The following is a 1,575-nucleotide window of genomic DNA, read 5'->3' on the forward strand; positions in this document are numbered from 1 at the left end:
GAGCATTTTTTTTTTTTATGAGTTAAAGCATGTTTATAATAGATTAGTTTATAATGGGTAGTTTTATATAGACTTGGGAAGATGAATGTTTAATCCTGTAATCAGTTCTGGGAAGTCTGGGGGGGTTAGGTGGGGATGGGGGTGGGAGGAGTATAGAAATAGAGTTACTAGTATTGACTTAAGGGGAAGTAGGATATATCAAAATAATAATAGATTAGTTATATGTATAATTGAGTTAATTATATTGAAATAATTTGAATTGTATAAATATGATTTTGTTTTGATTAATTGATGGCCTTGCCACCATGTAAAATAAAACCAATAAAAATTTTGTTGAAAAAAAAAAAAAATCCTGCTATTCAGAATACTTCCTTTCCCTACTAAGCTCTGACATACTTGTATGACTCAGAAGAAGCTAGTAGAAAAAGGAGTTAAACCTGTGAGTCCACAAAGGTGCGGCACGGATTACAGTACCAGTTTGATAATGAGGAAGGAAAGCATATCCAAGAGTTAAACAGCCACTTTGGTGTAGTGGTTAAGGCATCGGGGCTAGAAACCAGGAGACCGTGAGGTCTAATCCCTGCTTAAACATGATAGCCCAGTGATGGCAAACCTATGGCATGGGTGCCAGAGGCGGCACTCAGAGCCCTCTCTGTGGGCACGCGTGCTGTTGCCCCAGCCCAGCCTCTCCCCATGGCCCCCTCCTCACCAGCAGCCTCCCTGGAGGAGAATCACCCCCGGGTGCGGCCCACATGGAGCAGCACAGCCAAGGACATAGCCGGGCAGTAGGGACAAGACTCTGCCTTCATGCCCCATAGCCTGCAGATGATGCTGTGGGGTGAGGGCAGAAGGCGTGGCTGCCATGGTGCTGCAGGGCTGCCTTGGTGATCTGCTGCGAGCCATGGAGGTGGTGTGTGTCCCTGCAGGTGGGCGGGGCAGGGGCAGGTGGGGGCGGAGCAGGCAGGGTGGAAGGCGGAGTGGGGGCAGGTTTTGGGCACTCGGTCTCTAAAAGGTTCGCCATCACTGTGATAGCCAATTAGGCAACTTTGGGCCAGTCATTCTCTTTCAGCCCAACTCATTTCAAAGGTTTGTTGCTGTCTTGAAGTATTTATAAAAACAATAAAATGGGATATAAATAAATAAATAATGTTGGACACAGCTCATGGATCCATTGTTACTATCTGCTTAAATCAAAATCTACATATATAAGCAAATAAAGCCAAGCAGGTTTCATTTGAAGCAGGAACAAGGAAAAATATTTTGTGTAAAGCATACGTGACTATTCTTACCTCTTCCCTGATATGCTCTACTTGTTCTTCAAGAAGTTCATTTCTCTCAGTAAGAGTTTTATTCTTCTTTAGCAATGACTGACCAATTCGAGCAGCTAATTCTAAATCCCGTTCTTTCTGTTGAAGGGAGGGAGGGAGGGAGGGAGGGAGGGAGGGAGGGAGGAAAGGAAGGAAGGAAGGAAGGAAGGAAGGAAGGAAGGAAGGAAGGAAGGAAGGAAGGAAGGAAGGAAGGAAGGAAATCTGAGTTATGGCTCACAAAGGAAATGACCATCACCTTGAATTATTT

The 1,575-nt window shown here is 44.5% G+C and overlaps 1 protein-coding gene across 3 annotated transcripts in view; it reads right to left on the bottom strand.

The window, feature by feature from the left end:
• TRAK1 (trafficking kinesin protein 1) overlaps positions 1-1,575 on the bottom strand; it is an 84,105-nt gene that overhangs the window by 59,152 nt on the left and 23,378 nt on the right. For all 3 annotated transcript variants that reach the window (XM_015822820.2, XM_029285508.1, XM_029285505.1), the window contains one exon: positions 1,290-1,406. In XM_015822820.2, the coding sequence (XP_015678306.2) occupies positions 1,290-1,406 (117 nt within the window). The remainder of the gene's footprint in view (positions 1-1,289; positions 1,407-1,575) is intronic.

Source organism: Protobothrops mucrosquamatus, unplaced genomic scaffold (genome assembly GCF_001527695.2).
Source record: "Protobothrops mucrosquamatus isolate PMUCROS unplaced genomic scaffold, P.Mucros_1.0 scaffold_177, whole genome shotgun sequence".
NCBI lineage: Eukaryota > Metazoa > Chordata > Lepidosauria > Squamata > Viperidae > Protobothrops > Protobothrops mucrosquamatus.